Source organism: Paroedura picta, chromosome 5 (genome assembly GCF_049243985.1).
Source record: "Paroedura picta isolate Pp20150507F chromosome 5, Ppicta_v3.0, whole genome shotgun sequence".
In the NCBI taxonomy this organism is placed as follows: domain Eukaryota; kingdom Metazoa; phylum Chordata; class Lepidosauria; order Squamata; family Gekkonidae; genus Paroedura; species Paroedura picta.
This window is the reverse complement of record NC_135373.1, coordinates 34,914,817-34,940,391: the sequence shown is the minus strand read 5'-3', so window position 1 is coordinate 34,940,391 and position 25,575 is coordinate 34,914,817. Positions and strand designations below refer to the sequence as shown.

Sequence of the window (25,575 nt, the reverse complement as noted above, 5' to 3'; positions counted from 1 at the left end):
GGTGGTTAGATACGATCAAAATGGACACCGGCCAGAACATTACACGGCTAAAAGAAGCGGTGTAAGATTGGAAATCGTGGCAGCAGTTGTGCCGTAGGATCACCAAAAGTTGGACTCATCATCATTCTGGGGAGAAAAGCAGGGTGTCAATAAATAAATAGGGGCATCTCTTGCGCATTCTGAGTATGTGGACCTTTGCACTCTAGATGCTTTTTAAAAAAAGGGAAATAGGATGCTAATGAAATGGTCAGAAAAGGAATAGGGTTGTAGTTTTAATACTGGAAATATTTAGACACCCCTCCCCTGCCCCATTTGTATATCTATTCTACTGGTCTTTACAGCATTTTTTTTAATGTAGTATCTTGAGCCTCAGTGAGAAAGGCAGTCTACAAATTAAGCAAGGAAATGAGATAAGCATGGCCTATCCTGTCATTCATTAGTTCTCCCTCTTTCTTCGGCAGAGCCAATGAGGGCCCCCAAAGGCCTCGCCTTCGCTGACATCCAGTCTCGGCAACTGAAGCTACAGTGGGAACCCCTGGGCTACAACCTGACACGGTGTCACACATACACCGTCACCCTCTGCTACCGCTATGCCTTGGGAACGGGCCACAACCAGACCTTCCGGGAATGCGTGAAGATGGAGCGCAATGTCAACCGCTACACCATCAAGAACCTGCAGCCTTACAAAAATGTCTACGTCAAACTCATCCTCTCCAACCCTGAAGGGCGGAAAGAAGGCAAAGAAATGATCTTCCAGACTGACGAAGATGGTGAGTGTTGGCCACTTGCTCAGGGGAGTTTGTGCGGGACAGATAGACTCATTGTTCTAACAGGGCCTTGGGTATGGAGAGAATGGAGTTGTCCAATATGGTGGCCACAGTATGAATAGCCTCTTCAGGTGTGCAGTCAGCCTCTGAGTGTAAACGAGGTCAGAGCACTTGGACTCATGTCTCAGCATTGTCCTGGAGTACCCAACCTTGACGCACTTGAGGGCACTTTTGGAAGTTTGTAGTGGGTGCCACTATGAAATGGCTCCCATAGGTGTCAGAAAAAACCACAGGCTGGGGGGGTGGGCAGCTACAAAATCTGGGGAGGCCCCAAGTTAAGCATCTTCCTAAGATGGAAGTAGCTATTTCTGAATGGAACTGCAGTTGAAGCCTGTTGGTATATTCTAAAGTTACAGTGAGATCGAGGAATGCTAGGATTCATTCTGTGTTTTGGGGAAGAGATGCTTTGCACCAGAAAGGTCAGTAGTGTGCAATACGTTGCCTACTAACATCGCATTTGGAATCACTGCAGTGGTATGTAGGAGAGGAAGCAATGGAGGGCTGGTGATCATTCCATTACAAGATTGTGGGGTTTGACTTCAAAGCTTTCCTTGGTAGGACTGGGTTTATTTATATTCTCGGCTTCCTTCTTTTTGCTGGTATTGACAGAGGGGATAAAAAGATGGGACTCCCAAATTGGTTAAGGATGATGTCCCATCCAAGGGAGGAGGGAAGCCTTATTTTGCTTCTTTTTCGTGACATATGTAGCACCTCTCTGCAGCACCCTGTGAGTGGGTGTGCCTTAGGTTGCCAGCCTCCAGGCAGACAGACATCAGTTCATCTGGAGAAAATGGCAGTGCTCCTAACCACAACACCAATCTATATGTCCTTAAGAGGCTGCATCTTCTTGGGTCTTCTCCAGTAGCTGAGAATCTGCTTTGACTGGTGCAGATGTCAACTCAGAGAAGAACAAGACGGAACTTAAGGAGCTGGACATTCTGGAATGCAGGAAAGGGTTTTTCTAAGATGGGAACAAACCAAGGTCCCCAGCCCCTTTCAGCTCCCAGGCTTGGAGTCACAAAACGGCTGGCAGAAGATGGCTGCCACAAGAAGGCAAGCTAGCCACGAAACAGCTGACACAGCTTACTCTCAATCACACAGTGGGGATCCTTGTGCTGTGGAGGATGCAAGATTTTGAAAAGACCAGACAGCCAATTAAATCTCCAGTAGCCAATCAAAAGCCCTGCTGGACAAAAGCCACACCTTGCCCCCTTTACTAAAAAATACTTGGCAGGCACAAGGAAATGACACCCCATTGGGTCCCCCTGGTATAAACCAAGGCAGTTATCTGTTCCAGGTTAAGCAACATTGTGGCTTGGCTCAGAGGTGGCTTGGCTCATTCCTCATTCTTCAAATCAGTTTCCCTGACTTCTTGGTTTGAATCTCCAGGATTGGATTTCCCAGCTTCCACATTTTGATTTCCTCATTTCTTATTTGGAACCAAGCATAATTTTCTCTTGCGTATGATTCAGCCAATTCCAATTACCGTTTAGCCAGCCCAAAGAAAGAAGACTCTCCTGTGCACTGAACTGAATGCAGCTCGGAAGAGGCTAATTTAGATCATGGAAGAAGCAGGAGAAGAAAGAGTCAATTGTCTCCCCAGCAGCCCTTCCAGAGTTTTCATTAAGATTGGCCTGGTGTCGCTAACTGAGCTTTTTAGGAAAGTGGAAGTCTGTGATTGTGGTTGTGTCGCATCTCGTTTGAGCTTGCCTTCCAAACCAGAATTGCATATCACTGGGGATCCAGTTCTAGCTTGAAGGGTATCCACAAACTGTTTGCCAGCTGGGGTAAGGGATACCACCCTCCAGGCAGAACACGGAGTCCCCCCAGAATTATAGTTCATCTCCAAGCTACAAGCCATGGAGAACATGGGTGCTTTGGAGGGGGGGCTTTATGAGATTGTACCCCACTGATGTCCATCTGCTCCCCAGGTTCACCCTGGATCTGGCAACTCCCCATCTCCCACCAGCAGCTCTTCAGGCTCTGGCAATCCAAACTGGGATGTAATGGTAAAATTAGTGGGTTAAGTCCAACCATCTTTTCAATTGATGCAAAGGAATCAGAGAATCATAGAATCAGAGAATCATGGAGTTGGAAGGGGCCATACAGGCCATCTAGTCCAACCCCCTGCTCAACGCAGGATCAGCCCAAAGGATCCTAAAACATCAAAGAAAAGTGTGTATCCAACCTTTGCTTGAAGACTGCCAGGAGAAGCAGGGCAGTCTTGCCTGATTACCCACTTCAATGCAGCTTTGTTCTACATGGCTTTTCTGTCCCGCAGCAGCATCTGAATTGTTATGGCTAAATTCTGCCCCCCCCCCCCCAAGTTCTTCTGCTTTGGGAGAGATTTGTATTCTATTCTGTAGTCCTCTCTGCCGGAGCAGAATGTTTTCCTTTCATGTTTTTTTTTTTTGTTAAACATCTCAAAGCCTAATAACAATATCAACAATCACGATAATTACCCCCTAGTTCTCAGCCAGTACCTTTCATCTGTCGATCTCGAAACACCAATTAATTAACACTCACAACACCTTGGCGAGGTAGATATTAATGACAATGCAAGGCTCTGGGGTCAGCCTGTTTCTGAGGCCTGCTCTGTTTGGAACATTTGCTCACATCTGACCCAAATAAGGCCCTTTTCATATAGTCAAGGATCGTTTCCTGATTCTTCTGATGATAATTGGGGCACAGTGCATGATCAAGTGCATTTCTACTGAGTTCACTCTTGTGTGCCTGCATGCGTAATCCCCCCTGAATTGTTTTGTGCCAAGGCTCTTCACAGACCTGACTCATAACTCTGAAAGAGAACTCCAGTTAGGCAATGTTGGGTTATAGACACACATCTTTGAGTATTGCATCATGGCTGTGCTGTAGCTATCAGTCATTTCTCAGAGGGTTGCCAGAACCAGGTTATGAAATCTCTGGGGATTTGGGGGTGGAGCTTGGAGTGAGGAGTGGGAGGGACTTTGGCACGGTATAAAGCTATTGAGCCCACCTTCCAGAGCAGCCATTTTTGTCCAGGGCAGCTGGTCTTGGTTGTCTGGAGATTGGCTGTAATTATGGGAGAATTCCAGCCCCTAACTGGAGCTTGGCAACCCCACCACACCCAGTAATGGCAGTTGTCAGTAATACATACAGCACAATTTCGAAAAATGTATGGATTCATCCTTAGTTTTTGAAGGGAGAAGTCAGTGGTCAAAAAAAATACATACATTCTGTTGGTCTCACAGAGTTGGACTTCGAAGAGGGATGGAGACAAACAGGAGCGCGTCCAGAGGAGGGCAACAAAGATGGTGAGAGGTTTGGAGACCAAGACGTATGAAGAAAGGTTGGGGGAGCTTCGTCTATTTAGCCTAGAGAGGAGACGACTGAGAGGGGATCTGATAACCATCTTCAAGTTTTTAAAAGGGTGCCATTTAGAAGATGGAGCAGAGTTGTTCTCTCTTGCCCCGGAGGGACGGACCAGAACAAATGGGATGAAATTAATTCAAAATAAATTCCGTCTAAACATCCGGAAGAAGTTCCTGACAGAGTGGTTTCTCAGTGGAACAGGCTTCCTCGGGAGGTGGTGGGTTCTCCATCTTTGGAAATTTTTAAACAGAGGCTGGATAGCCATCTGACAGAGAGGCTGACTCTGTGAAGGCTTAAGCAGGTGGCAGATTATAGTGGATGAGCGATTGGGTTGTGAGTGTCCTGCATAGTGCAGGGGGCTGGACTAGATGACCCATGAGGTCCCTTCCAACTCTATTAGTCTATGATTCTATGAATATTGCATTATGGCTGCGCTGTACCTATCAGTCTCTTCTCATACATACATTCTGTTGGTCACCCAGAGTTGGACTTCGAAGGAAGAGGTCAGTGGTTGAATGGTCTCAAAAATGCCCCTGGCCTCCACTTGCTGCCAGCTACTGCTTGGAATTTTAAATTTAAAATTAGGTTATTCACTTGAACATGAGTGCAAGAATCCTCATTGGGATGTGAAGTCTTGGACAATGTGGAGAGTTTGGAGGAAACTTCTTCTGTTGAGGGTTCTGTATTACATTGAGCCCCACAATTTGTGCTTACAAGGCTAGCTGCAGTGTAGGCGAAGAGACACAGCTTCTGGGCCTCGTATTGCCAGATCCCTGCTGGGACTGGGGCAACCCCTGTTTTGATGTGGCTTCACTCCTCTTTGGGCTTTCAGAAACCTGGAGGAAATTTCCTCCCCCCCCCCCCCAAATTCTCCCCTATCCTCTCCTGCCTCCCGCACTCACCAGCACCAGGAAGAGCAGAAGTGACTCACCATCACCCGGATATGACATCAGGATGCTGGGGTTCAAAAGTCAATGGTAAATTATCTTCATCACCATAGGATTTTCCTAAAAGCCAGAGCATCACCCCTGACATCTCCAACATGCTGACATCACTTCCACGTGACTTCAGCATGCTGGACGCTTTTCTGGAATTTGAATATTTGCAGGTTCCCTGCAGCGTATGTGTGTGTGTAGGGGAATGCTAGCACATCTGGGAGCTCCTGGAGAGAGCCCCCCTCCCTCACCAGCATTGCAGAGGTGGCTGGCAACCCTATCTGGACCTTGTACTGTCCAATAGGCTGCAGTCCCCAGTCCCCATTTATGCTCAGCACATGGTGTTCAGAATCGATCAGGATGACTCAGGCTCTGTGGCTTAATCTTCAGTCGTATTTTCTTGCCAGGTTGTCGACCGTTTAAAATGGCTCTTTCCTGTTCACCCTGGGTACCCTTGGCTCTAAATCTGGGACTCTGGTCTGACTCCTTTCAAAATCTGACCCACACCTTGCTTTTGACTGCAGTCTGGCCACCACAGCCCTGACCACTCACACCTTGCTCAGGGCTTCTCTAAGCTTGGGTTACCAACCTGCGGGTCTCCTGCGTTTATAATTGATGTCCAGATGACAGAAGCCAGTTCCTGGCTGATTTGCAGCGTGGACTCTATGGCAGGGGTAGTCAACCTGTGGTCCTCCAGATGTCCATGGACTACAATTCCCATGAGCCCCTGCCAGCGTCGTAGTCCACGAACATCTGGAGGACCACAGGTTGACTAACGCTGCTCTATCAAAGACAAATGAACTGGGAGGGGTAGGTGTCCAGTGAAAAACACGAATTGTGAAACAGTACAGATGCACTGGGACAACAATGGGAATAATAAATCAAGGAAAAATCGTCTCTCTTCAATTTCAGTTGTTTTTTTAATCATAGAATCATAGAATCATAGAGTTGGAAGGGGCCATACAGACCATCTAGTCCAACCCCCTGGTCAACGCAGGATCAGCCCTAAGCATTTCACCTGTTGGCATTATCAAGGGACAAATATAAGTGTTTCAAACACACTTCTTACATGCAAAAAACTTGTCTCTTGGACAGTATGTAAGGTCGTATTAATCGCAGCTCTTAGCTAATGGAACGCATATAAGTGCATCTGTACTGTTTCATAACCCTGCTCTATGGCATTGTCGTACAAGAATATAAGAAGGACGGTCTAATAATTAAACCAAACAGAGAGAAAAAGACCTATCCAATGGCAATGCAATAGATATATTCATAAAAGAAAGAAAAGTGTCCTATTTTTGTAGTTTTCCTTATCTGTTTATTCTGTAGGACTTCTGTCAAAACGGAATCCAGGTAATATCCGTTTTCAGTGAAATTCTCTCCTCAGTGACAAGTCCTGAACATTAAGTAAGAATTATTATTACAATATCAAAAGAAATTATTACAATAAATCCAATAAGTAAAGAAAGCCCCCTATCTCTGAGTCTTCAGTATATTTTATCAATTTTATAGGTATCAAGAATTTAAACCTGCAAGTATAATACAGATAATATATTAATCATTATTGACCTTTAGTCTAAATTATATTATACTATTGATCCCTATCATACTTGACCTTATATATAGTAATAATATAATTCTGGCCACAAACTCACATAGGTATGGGGACACTAACACGTTCCCAACTGACTAAATTGCTTCCATGATTTATACAAACTAAATGATTCCAGGTGTGGGCCTTAATATCAACAAATCTCTTGGGTAATCATCCTATAAATACTATAAGAAGCATGCCACTTCTAGTGGTGTGGTTGCAGGGTATCCATGGGAAAAAATGTAGAACGATTCCCATTGTAAAAGGAGTCACCAAACTACATTTCACCATTCTTTCTCATCCACTTCCTCGTTTTCTCTCTAATTGTTTTTTAAGAGACTTCCTGAGGCTAAGACTTGTTCTCCTTGCTTTGTGGAGGATCAGCTTCATGTAAAGGAACACAAGCTCTGGGAAATCTGAGGAAATCTACTGGATTCTAATGAGGTGGAACCTGTGGGATTTGAAAGGTGGCTGCCGTAGGGCAGGGGTAGTCAACCTGTGGTCCTCCAGATGTTCATGGACTACAATTCCCATGAACCCCTGCCAACATTTGGGAATTGTAGTCCATGAACATCGGGAGGACCACAGGTTGACTACCCCTGCTGTAGGGGACGAGCTGAATACCCAGGGGAGCTTTGGGAGACGATCATTTTGCTAACAGCCGGCTCAAGGTTGACTCAGCCTTCCATCCTTCCGAGGTCGGTAAAATGAGTACCCAGCTTGCTGGGGGGTAAACGGTAATGACTGGGGGAGGGAATAGTAAACCACCCCGTATTGAGTCTGCCAAGAAAATGCTAGAGGGCGTCACCCCAAGGGTCAGACATGACCCGGTGCTTGCACAGGGGATACCTTTACCTTTGTCTTTTTATGTCATGCACATTTCTATAACCGCAAACACAAGCTCCCTCAGTACTAGCCAACTATCACCCTGTCATCTATGCAATCAAACTGGGAATGAAGTAGGTCTCTGTGGTGCATTTCTCTCCCAGGTGTTGTTGGCCCGTTAGGGAGAAGGAAGCATCACCAGTGACATCCTTGCTGCAGGTTTGTAAGGAGCCAGGATGCTCTGAGGTTGGCATTCTCCTTCCTCCCATCAGGCACAGAGCCAAGAAGGAAGATTTTTCTAGGTTGAAAGACGTCAGAGGAGGAGGATGCTTGAACAAGTTGCTGTTTTTAAGCCTACGAATAGGGAATCTAAACTGGGGTGGCATGCAAGAAACTAGCCTGGCCTAGGTGGCTCAGGCTAGCCTGGTCTCATCAGATCTCAGAAGTTAAGTAGGGTCAGCCCTGGGTCGGACTTGGATGGGAGGCTACCAAGGATTTCCAGACAGACATCTGTTTGGATCCTGCCTTGAAAATTCAACAGGGTCACTGTAAGTCAGTGGCAGACTTCAAAAAGGATGTGGACAAAATTGAGGGGGTGCAAGCCCTATGAGGAAAGGCTGCGGTATTGTTCAGCCTGGAGGAGAGAAGGCTGGGAGGGGAAATGATTGATCTCTTTAAGTATCTGAATAATTGTCACATGGAGGAGGGCAGGGAGCGGTTCCTGTTGGCAGCAGAGGATAGAACCTGCAGTAATGGGTTTAAAGCAGCGGTCCCCAACCTTTTTATCACTGGGGGCCGGTCAACGCTTGATAATTTTACTGAGGCCCGGGGGGAAGGGTAGTCTTTTGCCAAGGGACGTTGCTGCCTGAGCCCTGGCTCCACTTGCTTCCCTGCTGGCGCCCCTGACTTCCCACCGCCCACTGGGGGGCGCTGCCAGCAGCAGCTGCGCAGTGCTACGCCGAGGGGGAGCCCCAGCCATGGTGGCCGCTGGAGAGCACCAAAGGTGAGCCGGCGGCAGAGTGGCAGGGCAGCCCCCGAGGCAGCAGCAGGGGAGGAGGACGAGGAGGAGCTGCAGCCCGATACTGACTGATCCAGTATCTGAAGCGAGGGGTTGGGAATAGCTGGTTTAAAGTACATGTAGAATGGTACTGGGTAGATAGCAGGAATTTTTTTTTCACAGTCAGAGCAGTTCAGCAGCGGAATTGGCTGCCTAAGGAGGTATTGAGCTCCCCCTCCCTGGCAGTCTTCAAGCAGCGGCCTGACAGATACTTATCCTGGATGCTTTAGGCTGATCCTGCAATGAGCAGAGGGTTGGACTAGATGGCCTGTATGGCCCCTGCCAACTCTATGATTCTACAATTTGATGGCACTTCCCAGTACCACTGTGCAAAAATCTTGTTTTTAATAAAACTTTTATTCAAAAATTTAAAATACAATAGAGATAAGGGGGAAAAATACAAATTACCAAATAAAAAGAGATAAGTAAAAGAGAGAGAAAGGAAGAAAAGAGGTGAAGAGGCTTCTGATTTTATCAGTGGCAGTTATAAATTCAGTTGTTATCTATTATTACATTAAGATAGTATATAAAGGAATTTAAAACCACTCTTTTCCTGTACTTTCACATCTCCCTTAGTCCTCAAAGCCATAAATCATCATTTCATTTTGTTCCCATCATGCAGAAAGTCCATAAAAGGTTCCCAAATACATACAAATCCTGTAGTTGTCTTTTCTTTAATTAAAGCCGTACATTTGCCCAATTCAGCCAATTCTACCATCCTTATCAACCATTCTTCAATCATGGCTAGTAACGAGCTTTCCTATTTTTTAAGCATATAACAGCATCGCTGCTGTAATCCTATTAAAAAATCCAACGTTCCATTTTTTTTTTGTCAAATTATTTCCCCATTAATCCCAAAAGGAATGTCTCTGGTTTCATCTGTATATCAGTCGAGAACTGGTTTTTCAAAGCACCCCTTTTTATGTATCACAATTTCTTTCCAACTTAGTTCCACAGATGAAGGTGTGTGTTAGGGGAGAGGAGCATGTCAATCTGAAAATAAACCAAGATTGTTCTCACTGAGCAAAATGAAGTTCGGTTGTGACTTCTGAATGCAGTACCCGTGGGCTAGTTATCTGCTTAGAGGCTGAGGTTGATATCCATGGGGTGAAGCTCCAGGATGTCCTGGAAAACACTAGTTGGGAGGCTGCAGAACAGGATGTGGTCTTCCGTAAGGAAAGAACTCCCCTTGGATGATGTTATATTATTATATTTTAAGGGCATTGTTGGGGATTTTATTGTATTTTATTGATTCTTGTAAACCACCGTGTGACATCCGTGAGCGGAGGTATATAAATGAATGAATGAATGAATGAATGAATACATACATACATACATACATACATACATACATACATACATACATACATACATACATACATACATACATACAAATTCTTTGGCCACCTCATGAGAAGGAAGGACTCCCTGGAGAAGAGCCTAATGATGGAAGTGATCGAGGGCAAAAGAAGAAGGGGACGACAGAGAATGAGGTGGCTGGATGGAGTCACTGAAGCAGTTGGTGCAAACTTAAATGGACTCCAGGGAATGGTAGAGGGCAGGAAGGCCTGGAGGATCATTGTCCATGGGGTCGCGATGGGTCGGGCACGACTTCACACCTAACAACAACAACAACAACAACAACATATATGTGCCACAAGAATGAGACTACATCTTCTGTGCCTGCGTGCATCATTTATCCCCAAAGGAATTATGTCCTTTTTGCTCAAGGACTATTGGTTCAGTTCCTAAAGCACTATACTATCAGCACAGTTAGAGGAGGAAGATTTTTTTTCCTGATTTACCTTCTCCTGCCACAGATCTCCAGCACACTCCCCGCACAATTTCCTGAGGCCTACTAAACTGCAAAAGCACAACAGGGAGAGGCAGAAGGCTCCAGCAAGGGGGTGGGGTGGAGGTTGACTTCCTGTAACCCACACTGCTTAAGCCCCAATCTATTATATATGTCAGATAATTTTTTTTGTTGCAAATTCATCTTATTGATTAACTAGAAAATAAGCCCGCTGTCCTCGAGATACAGCGGGTGCTAGCTTCCCCCCCCCCGTGGCAAGGGCCTACCTGCGTGAGTGGAGTCGGCGGGTGTGTGTGCGGGCGGGGCGTGGGCGGCGGGCATCGGCAGCCGTGGTGCCGGGGGTGGCTCTGCCATCGCTGGCACCAGTTCCGCCGCTCACAGCTCCTGCGCCGCCGCTGCTGTCCTGTGGTGCCGCGCGGTCGCCGATGGCCGCGCCGCCAGTGGCGGCGGATGTGCCGCCGCCGCCGCTGGCTGTCCCGGGTCTGGCGCCAGTCTACTCCGGTGCCGCCGTGGCCTGCTCCGGCGGCTCCACCATCGTAGTTGCCAGTGGAGGCGACTCCCCACTGGCTCCGCCGCGGCCAGCTCTGGCGGCTCCACTGGCGTCGTTGCCAGTGGCGGTGGCTCTGCAGCCGCAGGGCAACGCACCGGCTCCGCCGGCGCCGCAGCCTGCTCCGGCGGCCTGCAGAGTGGCGTCTCCAATGCGGGTGTCTCCGCCGGCTCTGGCGGCTCTGCTGTTGTCGTTTGCGGCCTTGGCGGCTCTGCAAAGAGACGGCGGCTCTTTGCCGGTGGCCTGATGCACCGGGAGGCGCTTTGCGCCTCCGACATGCCAGGCCACCTGCAAAGGAGCAACTGCGAGTAACTGAGAGCTTCGCGCCTCCTGATTGGTCCCTCCGTTTGTCTGTCCGGAGGAAGGGTCCAATCCGGACCCTTCCTCATCCCAGACACATCCCGCCCCAGAACCCCTTACTGCTTTATTTAGTCCGCGGCGGCTGTGGCGCCGTGGGCGGTGTTAAGATAACTAAAAAGCTCATTGTTGTTAACTGGCTGATTCCAATGTGAAGGGAGGTTCTCTGCAGAGGAGGCATACACATTTTCTGAACAATTTGTCTCTGGGATGCTGCCATTGGTCACAGAGGGTCAAGTTTCAAAGACATGGTGAGTGCATGTGCAACATGGGAGGTAAAGGTAAAGGTATCCCCTGTGCAAGCACCAAGTCATGTCTGACCCTTGGGGTGACGCCATCCAGCGTTTTCATGGCAGACTCAATATGGGGTGGTTTGCCATTCAAGCACTCTTCCTCAGACCTGCACTTGAAAGCTCATGCCTTGAATAAATCTTTGTTGGTCTTAAAGGTGCTACTTTTATTGTACCTTTTAGTTAGTTAAACACAACTATCATATCCCCCCCACCTTTTCTCCAAGCTACACATGCCCAAGTCTCTCAACCTCTCCTGGTAAGGCAGGGATTCCAACCATTTCTACCTGCTGCACTGAATCATTTCTGAACAAACCTGTAGTCTTCCTTGATAGGCTGAAGCTCAGTTGGGATTTTGCTTCCTTATCTGAACTCTTTTGACCCAGCACCCCCAGCAAAATATCTCCAAGCCCAGAGACAGCATCCATTACAATGATAAAAACAAATGAAACGGAACAATAAAGCCAACTAGCATAAAATCAATTGGCCATAAAAAATCATTAAAAGCGGAAATAAAAGGCAGATAATTTTTTTAAAAAAAGAGTCGAAGCAGCAGGGCTCATTTTTTGAACCTAGCAACCAATTACAGTGAGAGCGTGCAGAGAGAAAGCAATAGCTCCGTCATAACCCTGAAGAAATGGAAGTTCGAAGCAATATCAACAGACCATGGGGAGGGGGATTTTTTTTAAAAGTGATGTGTTTTTTAGCCTGATTCTTGAAAGACACGGCTATCATACCACCCTTTGCCCCCCTCTTCTCTAAACTGCACAAAGCCAACTCTCTCGGCCTCTCCTAAGACTTTAGTTCTTTAACAGAGTGATTTTGCACCAGAGTTTAATGGACAGGGCCAGCAATGCCGAAGAACAAAGCAGGATCAAGTCTGCCTTTTCTCTTTTTCTGGCTGGTCGGTATTGATTCCACTTCTGGCCACTGAGCTGACCACTTAGCAAGGAGGTAAACCAACCAGCCCTGGAGGGTTTGACGTGACTCCAACAAGAAGGATGCAGGCAATAAACCCGGCAGTATTCTTGATAAAACGGACCACATTCTGCCCCTCCCTTTTCACATAAGCAGAGGGAGAGATGGGTGATGCATCCACCAAAGCCTGACAGGGAAAGTCAATTAGAGGTTGTCTAAATTTAATGTTGGAACACAAAAGTCCATTTGTTTCTCTTTCAGAAAGGGAACATCGAGAACCTAGGATGCATAGAGAAACAAGAGGGAACTCTAGCAGAAGGTATAAAAATGATGCCGTCTCTGATGCATAGAAGACTGGCATGTAGAACAGGCATGTTGGAGGAAGCCATTAAACTAGAGGAGGAAGAGGAGGAGGAGGAGGAGGAGGAGAAGAAGAAGAAGAAGAAAGTTCTTAATGCTGCTTTTCTCTACAAGGAGGAATCTCAAAGTGGCTTACATTTGCCTTCCCTTTCCTCTCCCCACAAAAGACACCCTGGGAGGTGGGTGAGGCTGAGAGAGCCCTGATATCACTGCCCAGTCAGAACAGCTTGATCAGTGTTGTGGCGAGCCCAAGGTCACCCAGCTGGCCGCATGTGGGGGAGTGCAGAATCAAATCCGGCTCGCCAGTTTAGAAGTCCGCACTCCTAACCACTACACCAAGCTTGCTCTCTGTGGACCAATGGGAACCAATTCGTTAGGAGAAATTCAGTGGGGGAAGTAGTTTGGTGGTATTTCCTACATTCTTATGAAAGGGCAGAAGCTCTGCAAGCAATCCTGTCTTTCCCATCACCTAATCATCAGGACTGGCGATGCCAGGGATTGAACCTGGAACCTTATGTGAGCAAAGCAATTGATCTGCCACAGAACCATGGCCCCTCCCTCTTACTTTCTTTGGAGGGGACCCAAATGGGATGTCAGGGAAGGACTCAGAGGGAATGTTTGTTTGGGAAACCAAAACCAAGGAAGTGGGTGGGGAGAACCTATGTAGATGAGGGTCACCTTAGCTCTGTGGGACAAAGCAAATGGATGGAAATGAAACGGAATCCACCACAGCATTAGATTTTGTGAGTCAGAACTCACTTTCTCAGACGCATTGCCTGGATGACTGAACTGCAATCAGAGAGGCTGCTGGAAGAAAGGCAAATGAATTATTTAATTAGGTATTTTTTAATGGTACTTCTTCGGGGGAAGCTGCCCTGAGGTAGTTTACAAGACAGCACAATACAGCCCAGACATTAAACAATACATACTTTAAAAAGTTTCAAAAGCCCAGCCAGAGAGTTTGTTTTTAAATGACCAATTTAAAATGGGTGTAATAATTTCTGAACTTAAAACAAAATCAGAATGGTGTGGCTATTAGGGCACCCTATCCAGGGTGTGGCTAATAGGGCAGGCACCCTGGCCATTGCTGGGAGTGTGTGTGCAGGTGAAGTTGGGAGGATCAGGACTCCTTAGGATTGCCATGGGGAAAGAATTCGGACTTCCACATTCCATTTGAATGCTGCCTTCCTGCAGGGTGAGGAGCATTGTGTAGAGGGATGGAGACAAACAGGAGCGTGTCCAGAGGAGGGCAACAAAGATGGTGAGAGGTTTGGAGACCAAGACATATGAAGAAAGGTTGGGGGAGCTTCGTCTGTTTAGCCTGGAAAGGAGACGACTGAGAGGGGATCTGATAGCCATCTTCAAGTATTCAAAAGGGTGCCATGTAGGGGATGGAGCAGACTTGTTCTCTCTTGCCTCGGAGGGACGGACCAGAATGAATGGGATGAAATTAATTCAAAATAAATTCCGTCTAAACATCCGGAAGAAGTTCCTGACAGAGCGGTTTCTCAGTGGAACAGGCTTCCTCGGGAGGTGGTGGGTTCTCCATCTTTGGAAATTTTTAAACAGAGGCTGGATAGCCATCTGACAGAGAGGCTGATTCTGTGAAGGCTTAAGCAGGTGGCAGGTTATAGTGGATGAGTGATAGGGATGTGTGTGTCCTGCATAGTGCAGGGGGCTGGACTAGATGACCCATGAGGTCCCTTCCAACTTTATTATTCCGTGATTCTATGATTCCACCCAAGCCTTCCAAGGATAGATCAAGTCTCACCTGGCAGCATCCCTGAGTATCTCCTATAAGTTTCTCTCAGAACAATAAGGGCAAGTTGGACTTAAAACATCTCTGCAGAGGGGGGATTTCTACTCTTTTACGCTGACTGTAGATTGCCTGCGTCCATTCTCGCTTCCCTTCTTTCCATGGGAAACGATGCTGAAATCAAGTAGAGCTTTTTAAATGAAGACCTTGTCTATATGGTGAACAAATACTCCGACAGCATTGCCCATAGGCCTTAGGGCAAAGCACAGGCACAGATCTTGTGTGTTTAACCCATGATATGCAATTAACACCCCTTTACAAGTTCAGAGTAAATACCTCCTTCATTCATGGGGGGATTGTTTCGATGTCTCGTGCAGAGCCTTATCATAAGTCTTTACAGCTCCAGGTTACATAGTAAGTAATCTTCAACTCTCTCTCTCTTCCATCCTCCTTTCCAAGTATTAGCTATTAACCTGGAGGAGACTGTTATTGCTAAAGGCCCGGGGGGGGGTAGTCTTTTGCCAAGGGATGCCACCGCCTGAGACCCAGCTCCACTTGCTTTCCCGCCAGCACCCCTGACTTCCCGCCACCCGCTGGGGGGCACTGCCAGCAGCAGCTGCTCAGTGCCATGCCGAGGGGGAGCCCCAGCCATAGTGGCCTCCGGAGAGTACCAAAGGTGAGCTGGCAGCAGAGTGGCAGGGCAGCCCCTGAGGTAGCAGCTGGGGAGGAGGTCAAGGAGGAGCTGCGGCCCGGTATCAACTGATCTAGGAACTGGTCCCGGTCCCCGGACCGGGGTTTGGGGACCACAGCTGTAGGGCTTTCTGTGCAGCAACCCTAGACTCCCTCGCTGCTGCCTTATCTTACTAAGCAGGACTGACCCTGCTTAGCTTCTGAGATCTTATGAGGTCAGGGTTGCCTGGGCTTCTCCCCGTCAGGACTTGTGGATAGTTACCAGCAAACAAAGCAGGCAGCCTTGTACATAACTAGGGAAGGAAACCCGAAGGATAGGATTATTTTGCAGCAGAAGGAATGCAAACAGAGGGATATCTGTATGCAACATTAATAAATAGGTTTAAAAACTCTATTATTTATTTATTTATTTATTTATTTATTTATTATTTTTAGATTTCTATACCAACGCTCTTGGTTGACTCGTGGCAGTTTACAATAAAGATAAAAACACAGCTAAACCCCTGAAAACACCCCTTAATACAATTAACAATTAACGAGATGGCGGTTGATAGTAATTCCAAAACTCCAAAACTCCAACCCCCCCCCCCCCCCCCATTCAGCACATGGATCAAAGTTCTTCCCCTGGGAGCGAGGGCATGTATATGTTAAATAATATCAGTGAGATAGGAGTTCCCTGTGGGGCCCCACATACCAGGGCCTATTGCTGGGAGATTTCCAGCCCCTAACATAACCCTCTGTCTCCAGCCTTGGAGAAAGGATTGTAGCGACTTGACATTGAGGTCAACCAAGACTATAACCCTGCGGAACTACATAATCCATCCAGCCAGTAACTCCAGGAAATTTGACAGGGCATCTGCTGGCACATTAGGTGGTTGGTACACCAGACAGATAACCACGCTCTCCAATGTGTCCCACACCAGATCCACACATTCAGTTCTTGAGATTGTTGAGATGGGGAGTGCCTGAAAGGAAAAAAGGTTCTTGGACCATTGTTGCAGCCCCCACTTTTGCCTGAGATTATTGGAGAACTGAAAACACAAGCAGAGCTTGATCTTTTAGGTCAACTGTCTTGTCCTCTAATGTTCAGGTCTTGGTCATGCATGCCAGGTCCGCATTCTACTATGAGAGAAAAGCTCTGTGCAGCAGTGGTCTTACTGTTTATCAACCTGGTTTTATATAACACCAGTGTCAAAAAATGCTATTTCTCCTAGCCCCACCACCTTCATGTCTATGGGTGGAATGAAGGTTAGAAGGGTTGCAAGTATTATCATATATCTCACCCCATAATTTATCCTACTTTTCCCCACCACCACACTTCCCACGTCCCCCATTTACAGGAATCCCCGACCCATGGCTGGCCTCCCTATTAGGCATCCACCTCCAAGTTCTCTCTTCCTCTCTTCCCAACCATCCCAATAAACAATTCAGTATCAATTTCCCTCCCTCTACCCACCACACAGTACTGAATAATTTATAATACTAACAGTCTCTTAATTTGCTTTAAAAGATTCAAGGCCGTCACCCTCCCTGATCTCCCTGATTTTATCGTTCTCAAAAATATATAAACGTCAGTCAGCATATCTAGATTTAGGTTGGGTTTTGCATGAGTAGACCTTGGGACTGTGCCTGTTCATAACATATTTATGTATTTTTGAGAATTGCTGACTAGATTTATATTCCTTCTTTTTCTTAGTAAGGTCAAAGCAGCTGAGAATCCCAAAACAGTTTGAGCAAACGGCATTTGAGTCAATGTGAAAGTGAGAACTGGGAAGCTTTGAATTCTGACTGTAAGGGGTGTCACCGGTCTGTTAGTTGTTTCCCTGTGTGATGAACTATGAGGGCTGTAGATCTTTATCCGAGACTGTATAGGTGACCACCTTCTCAAGCCAGCCATACTGTCCTTGAAGTTGACTGACCCTGAGCCAGACTCTTGATCCATCAAGGTCAGAACTGTCTCATCTGACTGGCAACAATTCTCCAGGATCTCTGAGGTCTTTTGAACATCACCACCTATCTAATTTTTTTAAACTGGAGATGCCAGGGATTGAGCCTGGGTCTGTACCATTGAGCCATTGCCTCGTCTCTTAACAAGAATATGTGAATTGCCTTATACTGAGACAGACCATTGAGGTTGGAATTGTCTGCTTTGACAGGCAGCAGATTTCTAAGTTCTCAGGTTGAGGTGTGCTCCATCACTGACTCCCTGGTGTTTTCAAGGACTGAACCTGGGACCTTTATTTACTGCCCTGAGCCTCAAGGGAGGGCGGTATATAAATGTAATAAATAAATAAAATAAATAAAGTAAACTGTTTGACCACGAAGTGGCCCCTCCCTTCAGACTATAATATCATCCAAGATGAGTCTTGTTGGACAGTCAGAGCCTGGCCTTTGCCCATGGTTCTTTCTTGCTTGCTGCTTATGGCACAACACTGAGGCAGTTCTACATATTCTCCGGAATATTGAAGTAACTGGGATGAATCTCAAAAAAGAAGGGAAGGGAGAGGGAGAGGGAGAGGGAGAGGGAGAGGGAGAGGGAGAGGGAGAGGGAGAGAGAGAAAGAGAGAGAGAGAGAGAGAGAGAGAGAGAGAGAGAGAGAGAGAGAGAGAGAGAGAGAAAGAAAGAAAGAAAGAAAGAAAGAAAGAAAGAAAGAAAGAAAGAAAGAAAGAAAGCAAGCAAGCATCTGTTAAAGCAGAATTTGAAAACAGACTGAGAGATGTATTCCTCCAGCAAGACGTGCCCTTTCTGGTACATTTAAGAATTGTTTCTTGGTGCGACATGATAAAATGCTGTATGGGAGTCCTCTCTCAGCCTCAAAAGTTCTGGCGAGGGGAGCCTGTGTTCCGTTCCAACGAGTAACCCAGACATCTGTTGTAGGAATAGCCCATACGGTTCAAGATGGTGTATCTGTGATGTGGGTGTTGTTAAAGACTGTCCTCATTATTCTTTCCAACATTCCATCTGCAAAGGTGGCAGAAGTCAATTTCCTCTCCCCAGCTTCCTCCTCATTTTGATTTCTGTGTAATTTAAAGAAAATTGAGTTTTTATTACTTTCAAGTGGGAAGAATTCAACTATAGAGAATGTGGCACCGTTTGCTCTTGCCACAGAAAGAATAAGCCATGTCTACATAGGTATTCATATGAAATTCTAAACAGATCTGTCCCCCAAAAAGCCCATTGACTTTAATGGGTGTAGCTCTGCTCAGTATTTGTGTGTTGGATAAAAAGGTGGCAGTGGTGACCAGGGATAGTGAACAAGTTTTGGCCCTTCCTGCATGGGAAATATCTCACCATCTTACCGGGAAGCTAGATTACTGCAATGTGCTGTACACGTGGCTGCCCTTGAAGACTGTTCAGAATCGATACATGGTACAGCTTGTTGCAACCAGAATGTTGACTATAGTGGGCTGTAGGGACCGTATCCCTCCAGTCGTCTTCTATCTACACTGGCTCTCAACTTGCTTGCAGACTCAACTCAAGGTGCTGTTATTAACCTTTAAAGGCTTAAATGGCTTGGGGTCAGCATACCGAACAAATTGCCTTCTGCCATATGACACTGCCCTCCACTCAGGTCATCTTCAGGGCTGTGCTTCAGGTGCTCCTGCTATCTGAGACCAGACCAGATAGCCTTCCAGTCTTGGCATTGAAATGTTGGAATTCCCTCCCCAGGGAGATTCATCAGTCTCCTCTCATTGGCTTCTGCCACTTTTAGTCTGTGTGGGTACAAAAGTGCTGTCAAGTCACAGCTGACTTAGGGTGACCCCAGCGAGGGGCTCTCAAACCAAGTGAGAGTCTTCTTTGGCAGTCTCCTACTGCGTCCCAATCCTGCATAGCTTCTGAGATCAAACAGGATTAGAAGAAGAAGAGGAAGTTGGTTCTTATATGCCGCTTTTCTCTAACTGAAGGAGTCTCAAAGTGGCTTACAATCGCCTTTCCTCTCCCCACAACAGACACCCTGTGAGGTGGGTGAGGCTGAGAGAGCCCTGATATCACTGCTCGATCAGAACAGCTTGATCAGGCCTGTGGCGAGCCCAAGGTCACCCAGCTGGCTGCATATGGGGGAGTGCAGAACCGAACCCGGCTTGCCAGCTTAGAAGTCTGCACTCTTAACCACTGCACCAAACTGGCGGTCCCATGCCCCCTTCCCTCCTTTGGTCAGCGTGCTCCAAAGTTTGAAAAAGGACCTCCTTTCCCCAAGTCCCGAAGGTCGGCCCTGTCTGCTTTCCGTGTGTCCAGCCTTGCTCACCTAACCTATTTCCCCCTCAACCTGTAAGTTCTCCTGCTGTTTTTAACCACATTGTAATTGCTGCAGCTGTTTTCTGCTTGTATCCTCCTACAGTAGCTCCAGCTGTGCTTTGGCTTCACCGCAAGTGCTCCAGCTGTTTTTCTGATTAACAAGGCTCTCTTTGTACCCTTTGAGTTGAATATGATGTCTAATATAGTGCTCTGTCTATGCTTCTCGGGGGATCGATACGTCTTTGTCTGAGCAAGGCAATACTGTAAATTGTAGATGTCTGTTTCAATTATCTGCCTATCCAATTTATTTAATGTGGCTATCTGGAGCTTGCCTGGGAAGGCTTTATGAAGCTCTCTTTCTGATATACTGCTATTGTCCTGGAGTGTTCATTAGAAATTGGGGGGTGGTTATTTTTTTTTTTGGTGGGTTTGTTAAATCTCTTTTCATGTTAAAAACAATCAGGCAGAAAAGTAGTTTGGATGTGAGGGGGGGGGAAGGCCGTTAAAACACCCGTGGCTTTAAGTATAATTAGGATTCTTAATGGGTAAGCAGAGATGCTTCTCTGAGTATTTTTTTTTAAACTAACTATCAGCCTTAAAATTCTATAATGCTTTTGTGTGGAGGCTTTAGTTAACCAAATTAGCTCGGTGGTGTTGGCTGCCTCTCTTGTGGCGGTACAATTCTGGGAGAATAAAGGCCGATCGGCACTTTACAAGAAATGAAATACAGCTGTTTTCCAACATGGAATGACCTCATCTTTTTTGGCAAAAGTCAAAGGGCACGTGTGTGGTGGGGAAAAAAAATGCACCTAGGAGATATGACCAGTTACAGCTCACGGGGCAGGGGGCATAATTTACTGTTTCCTGATTGAACCTGCGAACGGCCTTCAAATATTAGCATAGGTGTATATAACAGTGAAATAATAGCATATTGATTATTGTTTCTTGGATTGCGAAGGCACAGAATAATCTCTCTCCTCCTAGACCAGTGGTTCTCATCTGGGGTTGGGACCCCTTTGGGCAGGGATAGTCAAACTGCGGCCCTCCAGATGTCCACGGACTACAATTCCCATGAGCCCCTGCCAGTGCTGGCAGGGGCTCATGGGAATTGTAGTCCATGGACATCTGGAGGGCCGCAGTTTGACTACCCCTGCCTTTGGGGGCTGAACAACCTTTTCATAGGGGACATGGCAGGGTGAGCAGTTTGGCCAGGGTAGATTGAGATAGAGCGTTCATCTGTCTGGAGCAGCGGAAAAGAGCGAGATCGGCATGGTGGGACAAGAGGCAGAACTGAACTGAGAAACCCTGAAAAAACCCAATTTATGTACAATCGTGAGCAATGTTATCTTCACGCCATTGGTCAGTTTTGGCTTAATTTCTGTGCAAGAACCCTGGCATAATTTTATGGTTGGGGGTCACCACAACATGAGGAACTGTATTAAAGGGTTCGCGGCATTAGGAAGGTCGAGAGCCACTGTCCTAGACTGTCCCTTATTAGCAAAGATACATATTTGTACATATGATTATTTACTGTATGTACTAGTATACCACACACGGTTGTATATCAAGTTTCTTCCTTTGTCCTAGTGTTCTGTATTATGATTAGCAGTGACTCTCTGGAGGGGTCTTTCCTGACAGCTCCTTACCCCAGCTCCAGACCTATGGGCCCAGAGGTTGAACTTCAGGAACTTCTCCATATGGAGCTAGGGCTGCATTTGTCTTTCTGTGGTGGGTAAATCCCAGCCCCTGGCCCCAGTCACACCTTCCTTTGAGAAACCGGTGGGTGAGAGAGAAAAATAGCCAGAAAATAGGTTCTATAGTGACACTCTGGGCATTTCACTGTGGTCTTTATCATAGCAATGAGAGGAAATGCCTAGAGCATTGCTCAGAAGTACTGTCCTAATCCTTCTCAAATGCCATCCTCCCCAAGCACCACCCTCAAAATCTGTTAGCATTCTCTGAGGCACTGCTGGCAAGCTCATATGGAGCTACCACAAGATAAACCTAAATGAGGCAGCTTATCATGATCCTGGTTGTGAAACAAGGTTTGAGATGAGCACTAGCCACATGTGCCGGTTTTGGCAAATGTTAATCAGCACTGTACCGTGTAAAGGTATTTGTGTCAAACATCTCCATCAGGATGTAACCCTGGACTGTTTCCGCACCAGAGACATCGTGCCGGTCTGCAGGCTGGAGTTTGAGCCGGGGCAGGTTGCCCCACTTCTTCCTGCTCCCACAGGAGGGCAGGGGAGCATTTGGCCTGGTGCACCTTGTCCACTCCAGATTTGTGCTCCCACAGGCGAGCCGGGGCAGCAAAGTTCCCAGTGCAGAAATGGTCCCCTTGCTCTTTCTCTTAATTCGAATTCTGGCCGCTTCTTATTCCACATGTCAATGCAGATTCCTAAAGACAGTTGTAGAAGGTGGTGTTTTAGAAAGAGAACCATAGGTACAGATAACTAGAAAGTCTCTGTTCTGGGCAACCTGGGGCCAGTCACAGTTCTCTTAGAGCTCTCCCAGCCTCACCTACCTCACAGGCTGTCTGTTGTGAGAAGACAAAATCAGAGGCCAGTGGCACTGAGCTTTTTCACCAGCTTCAGCATGACACCACCGATGTGGACTTCCCCTGTGACCCTCAGAGTGACATCCTTGTTCAGTCTGTGACATGGACATTCAGTTCCCACATCCTGAGGGGAGAAGGGTGATCAGCGCGGTCCCCCCACCTCCCTCGGTCTCCTCCAGCAGCACCACTCCGGGCTTCCAGCTGAGCCAGGGCATTGAGGAAAGAGGAAGCCATAGCTTTGGACGGTATAAGGATGCCAGATAGCTACTATGCGGATGGGGCGTAGGCAACTGTAAGCTGCTTTGAGACTCCTTTGGAGAGTGAATAGCAGGATAGAAAGAAAAAAAACAGCTCTTCTTCTCTCAGAAGGTTTAGGATTAAGAACTGTCTGGTGGAAGTTTGGTTCCCTGCGAACTTGCGAAACATACCAAATGCCATGGGATAAAAATATCACACGAGGCAAATTGTAGTTAGTCGGTCCAAAGATACAGCTCCTTTTAGCACAGCGGTTCTCGACCTGGGGGCCGGGACCCTTTTGGAGGTCAAACGACCCTTTCACAGGGGTGACGGCAGGGCAAGCAGCTTGGCCGGGGGAGGGGGGGCGCCATCCACACAACAGTCTTGTGGGGTAGATCGAGAGAGTGTTCGTCTGTCTGGAGCAGTGGAAAAGAGTGAGATTGGCATGGTGGGACAAGAGGCAGAGCTGAACTGAGAAATCCCAGAAAAAAAACAATTTATATACAATCACGAAAAATGGGTCTTCACGCCATTGGTCAGTTTTGGTTTAATTTCTGTGAAAGAACCCTTGTATAATTTTATGGTTATGAGGATCATGAGGAACTTTCTTAAAGGGTCGGGGCATTAGGAAGGTTGAGAACCCCACTGGGTTTGAATGTCAGGAAGTAGAGATGCCGGGGGGGGGCACCTCCAGAATCTACGATGTCCCATTCTCCAGCACAGTGTTTCCGTCTGGTGGCAAAGAAACCTTTAAAGAGACCCTTCTGGGGGGTGGGGGTGGGGGCTAATGAAGCCATTCCCTTTATTTCCACACACAGAGATCGCCTCAGTTTACCTCCTTTGCTGGCTTTATTGTCATCAAACCGGCAACAAGCTGAGAGAAACCGTGTAAAATGTTTTTTCCCCCTTCCTGTCACTGGCAGAGAGGCTCAAAAGTTCAGCTTGTTCCAAGACCGATCCTTCCCTCCGTTCAGTTCGCTTCCTATGGAGATCAATGACATGGAGAAGAAAAGGCCGAATCCCTGTCATTTGCTCCCTCAAAGGTTGTTCCAAAACATTAAATAATGAAGCTCTTTCATTAGGAGACGGCACAGCTCATTAACCGAGAGGCCTTGGTTGGCCAGGCGGCTCCTCCCAAACAGATGGGAGCTTTCCCACAGCAAGTGACACTCTTCCGGCGGAGTTTGAGCCGTCTGCCACTGCACGTGGCCCTGGCCATGTTTGCTTTGAAACCCCCACGTGTGCCTTCTTGTTCCAAACAGTCCATTCTAGCCAGTTGCAGCCCCTGCCAGCCGACTCTCAGCTGATTGATGGGTAAAAACTGAAGCCAAAGATCATCCTGGAGACAATATGGAAAAAAACAAACTAGGTCCTTACAGGAGATTCTGAGCGTTGAGGTTTAGAAGATTCCTAGTGTTAAAGATAGCTCTCGCAATCACAAGAAACTATATGGTTAACGCTTTCAGTAAATAGCCAAGGCCTTATTTTTTTCTTTTTAATTTTTCTCCTGGGACACTGCCTCACAACCCTCTTGCTGGTTGCCAGGCACTGGCTGCCCACCCTATTGACTTTTAAGGGGATTTTATTTGTACGGATGTTTTTATTGTGTTAACCGCCGCGAGCCAGTTATGGGAGCGGCAGTATAAAAAAATGAATGAATGAATGAATGAATGAATGAATGAATGAATGAATGAATGAATGAATGAGGGCTCTGTCATACATTATAAAGTCCTTGTATCTTCCATGGACAAGTGTATGCTTTGTGTTCCATGCTCCTAAATTTATTCCCAGCTGGATTCAGATGAGGATTGTGGCCTAGTAGGAGAGGGGGCTTTAAGTCATTCCCTCTGTACTATTTTTCCGACCTGAAATGACCCCAATGAACTCTAATTTGTCCCACTGGAGAGTCGTACTGGTAGCAATCAGTAACCCCAGCCATGTGGTGCCATGTTGTTCTTACACATGGAGCATGATTGAAAGCTGCCTGGTATGGTCAACCTCTAAATCCCAATTTGCTACAATATTTACATGCCGGTGCTGGGGCAAACTGGAATTTGTTTCCATTCTGCAAACCAGGAACTTAACTTACAGTTTTATCCTGGCTGAAGATCCAAATCAGCGGAGAACAAGCAAACTTCAGTTCCCTCGGGGGCTCAAATTGAAGGTTGATGCCAGTTTGGGGAAGTGGTTAATGGTTAGGATGTTTGGCTAGAATTTTCAACCTCAATCTGGAAGAATGGAGTTCAGATTCAGTCAGTCAGTTACTGATACTCCCGGACTAGCCAGCTCATGGCAGTTTACAATAATAAAAAACATAATAAAATACAATAAAAAGGTAAAAGTATCCCCTGTGCAAGCACCGGGTCATGTCTGACCCTTGGGGTGACGCCCTCCAGCATTTTCTTGGCAGACTCAATACGGGGTGGTTTGCCAGTGCCTTCCCCAGTCATGACCGTTTACCCCCCAGCAAGCTGGGTACTCATTTTACCGACCTCGGAAGGATGGAAGGCTGAGTCAACCTTGAGCCGGCTGCTGGGATTGAACTCCCAGCCTCATGGGCAGACCTTCAGACTGCATGTCTGCTGCCTTACCACTCTGCACCACAAGAGGCTCTTATAAAATACTATAAAAACATTAAATTACAATAGAACCATGTAAGTAAACTAAAAATACATACTCTGTCATTAAAGCTTGTTAGGTGAACTTGTGCCATCAGCGCTCTCTTTCTCAGACTAAGGTACCTCATTGGCAGTTTTCAGTGAAGATAAAATGGAAGAAAGGAGAACAATGCAGTAAGCTATTTTGGGTCCCCCCTCTCCCCCCCCCCCGGGCCAGGGGAGAAACTGAGGTGTAAAGAAATTAATAAGATTGAAGGTTTTGCAAGCCAGGAAACTTTGGGTACTACTCTGTGTAGCAGGAGATACAGGAAGCAGGAATATGTGTACTGGAATATACAAGATTAGCAATGTGCATATTTGAGCAGAATATAAAGAGTATCCAGCAGGGGGCACCAGAGGAGATGTATAGTTAGCATAGTTAGAATAGGAATTTCCTGGAATTTTTCAGATGTGCTCCTCCAGTGTCCTGATTGGCTCAACAAGAGAGTTCCTGCTGTTTTGTGTACACTTCCCCCCTGCTTGCCTCCAGAACAATAGTTGAACAGAAGAATGACTGCAGACAACAGCTAGATAGATGGTTAGGTCTCTCTCTCCCTCTCTATCT

General features: G+C 46.8%; 1 protein-coding gene across 11 annotated transcripts in view; it reads left to right on the top strand.

The window, feature by feature from the left end:
* PTPRU (protein tyrosine phosphatase receptor type U) overlaps positions 1-25,575 on the top strand; it is a 446,790-nt gene that overhangs the window by 248,687 nt on the left and 172,528 nt on the right. For all 11 annotated transcript variants that reach the window (XM_077337173.1, XM_077337172.1, XM_077337171.1 and 8 more), the window contains exon 8: positions 462-770. In XM_077337173.1, coding sequence (XP_077193288.1) covers positions 462-770 — 309 coding nt within the window. The remainder of the gene's footprint in view (positions 1-461; positions 771-25,575) is intronic.